Raw genomic sequence first — 1,322 nt, forward strand, 5'->3', positions numbered from 1 at the left:
CCGTCGGTCTATGGTAGGTCCACGACGGTTGAACATCACCACCAGACGTCGCTGTAACAAGACTGATCGCGGTGCTGATGCTCGATGTATTGTGGTCGATAGTAGTGTTCCAGAATCTATGGGAGGACTCCAGCCTGTTGGGAAGTGCAGTTGTATGAGTTGCAGTCGTATGAGCTGCAGTCGTATGAGTTGCAGTCGAGGTTGGCACGTCCCCTTCCATGGCACAAGTGCATATTTGAGGAATCTCAGTCACCGTGCTTGAGGGCAACTGAACGGTACCGACTGTAGGGGGAGTAGTGTACAGATTGGCAAACGCCCAGATCTCCATGGTGACGTTCAGTGCGTGACTTGGTGTGACGTATACGCAAGGCTGCAAAGGGACTCATGGACCATCCTGTTATATACAGCATTCGTGACCTGACGCCAAAACTGGCTGTCAACCTACTATTGGCTTACTACGAGGGCTTATCTACTTCAAGAGTTAAAGCTGATGAGATTGCTGTCAAATACGGCTGATGTGGCCAGCATTTTGAACATAAATAGTTCCGGTTTCTTGAGGCCGAGAGAATCTTCGGTTTCTCCATCTCGCAACTTCGAAAAATGACAACACCATCTCAGCCAGATCCCCTTCTAGTGCAGGACGAACAAGCACTTATCGATGCTTGTGCCTATGCGAACGTTTTGCTTTCTCCCGCAAGTGTATTCTCGAAGTCTACGTCACCAACATATCCACGGAGGTCTCCCGGACCTACTATACCTCAACTAAGGCTGGAAGAAGCGAACGAACTTGAGAACAGCAATGTCACAGAAAGCCGTCCTTCACCGTTTCGCCCAGAGAGCATGTTTTGCCCTGTCAGCACAACATTGTTGTCAAGCCAGATGATTAGTCTCAGAGACTTGGAAATCAAACCAAGTCCGAGCCGGGCTTCAGGTGTCAAAAGTCGTACAGGGCGGACGAAGCAAATAAATCGTCGCAAAGTAGCTCAGCCTTGATGTCAAAGTTCACGATTTCTCACAATCATCATCAGTCTCTGAGGGCTGAGGTCACCATAACACGGATGGTCTGGGACCTAGAAGGGAGACGGCGACATGCAATTAAGAAATGTGCGCCTTGAAAGAATGAGTGTAGTTTACTAAAGCCCAAAGAGAGGCTATACGGACTTTTGCACATTCTTCAGCATATTCACAGCCACGCTTTCGTCTGCCATTGACATGAAATACGAGATACCGAGGATGTTGCAATGCGGCTCCGGGCCGCTTGATACACAACGAAGAACTCTTTTTGTGATGTAAGCTAAGTAACCACATGCAGACCTTCAATT

At 48.6% G+C, this 1,322-nt stretch overlaps 1 protein-coding gene across 1 annotated transcript; it reads right to left on the reverse strand.

Moving 5' to 3' along the window:
- Nucleotides 1-116: 116 nt before the first annotated feature.
- On the reverse strand, nt 117-328 carry CABS01_17193 (uncharacterized protein; the record flags this gene model as incomplete). Its single annotated transcript, XM_060550520.1, has 2 exons — nt 117-134; nt 254-328. The coding sequence occupies 2 exons, from the start codon at nt 326-328 to the stop codon at nt 117-119; spliced, it is 93 nt and encodes a 30-aa protein (XP_060394821.1).
- Nucleotides 329-1,322: the final 994 nt, after the last annotated feature.

This window comes from Colletotrichum abscissum (assembly GCF_030869225.1).
Source record: "Colletotrichum abscissum strain IMI 504890 chromosome Unknown Scaffold_450.1, whole genome shotgun sequence".
Lineage (NCBI taxonomy): Eukaryota > Fungi > Ascomycota > Sordariomycetes > Glomerellales > Glomerellaceae > Colletotrichum > Colletotrichum abscissum.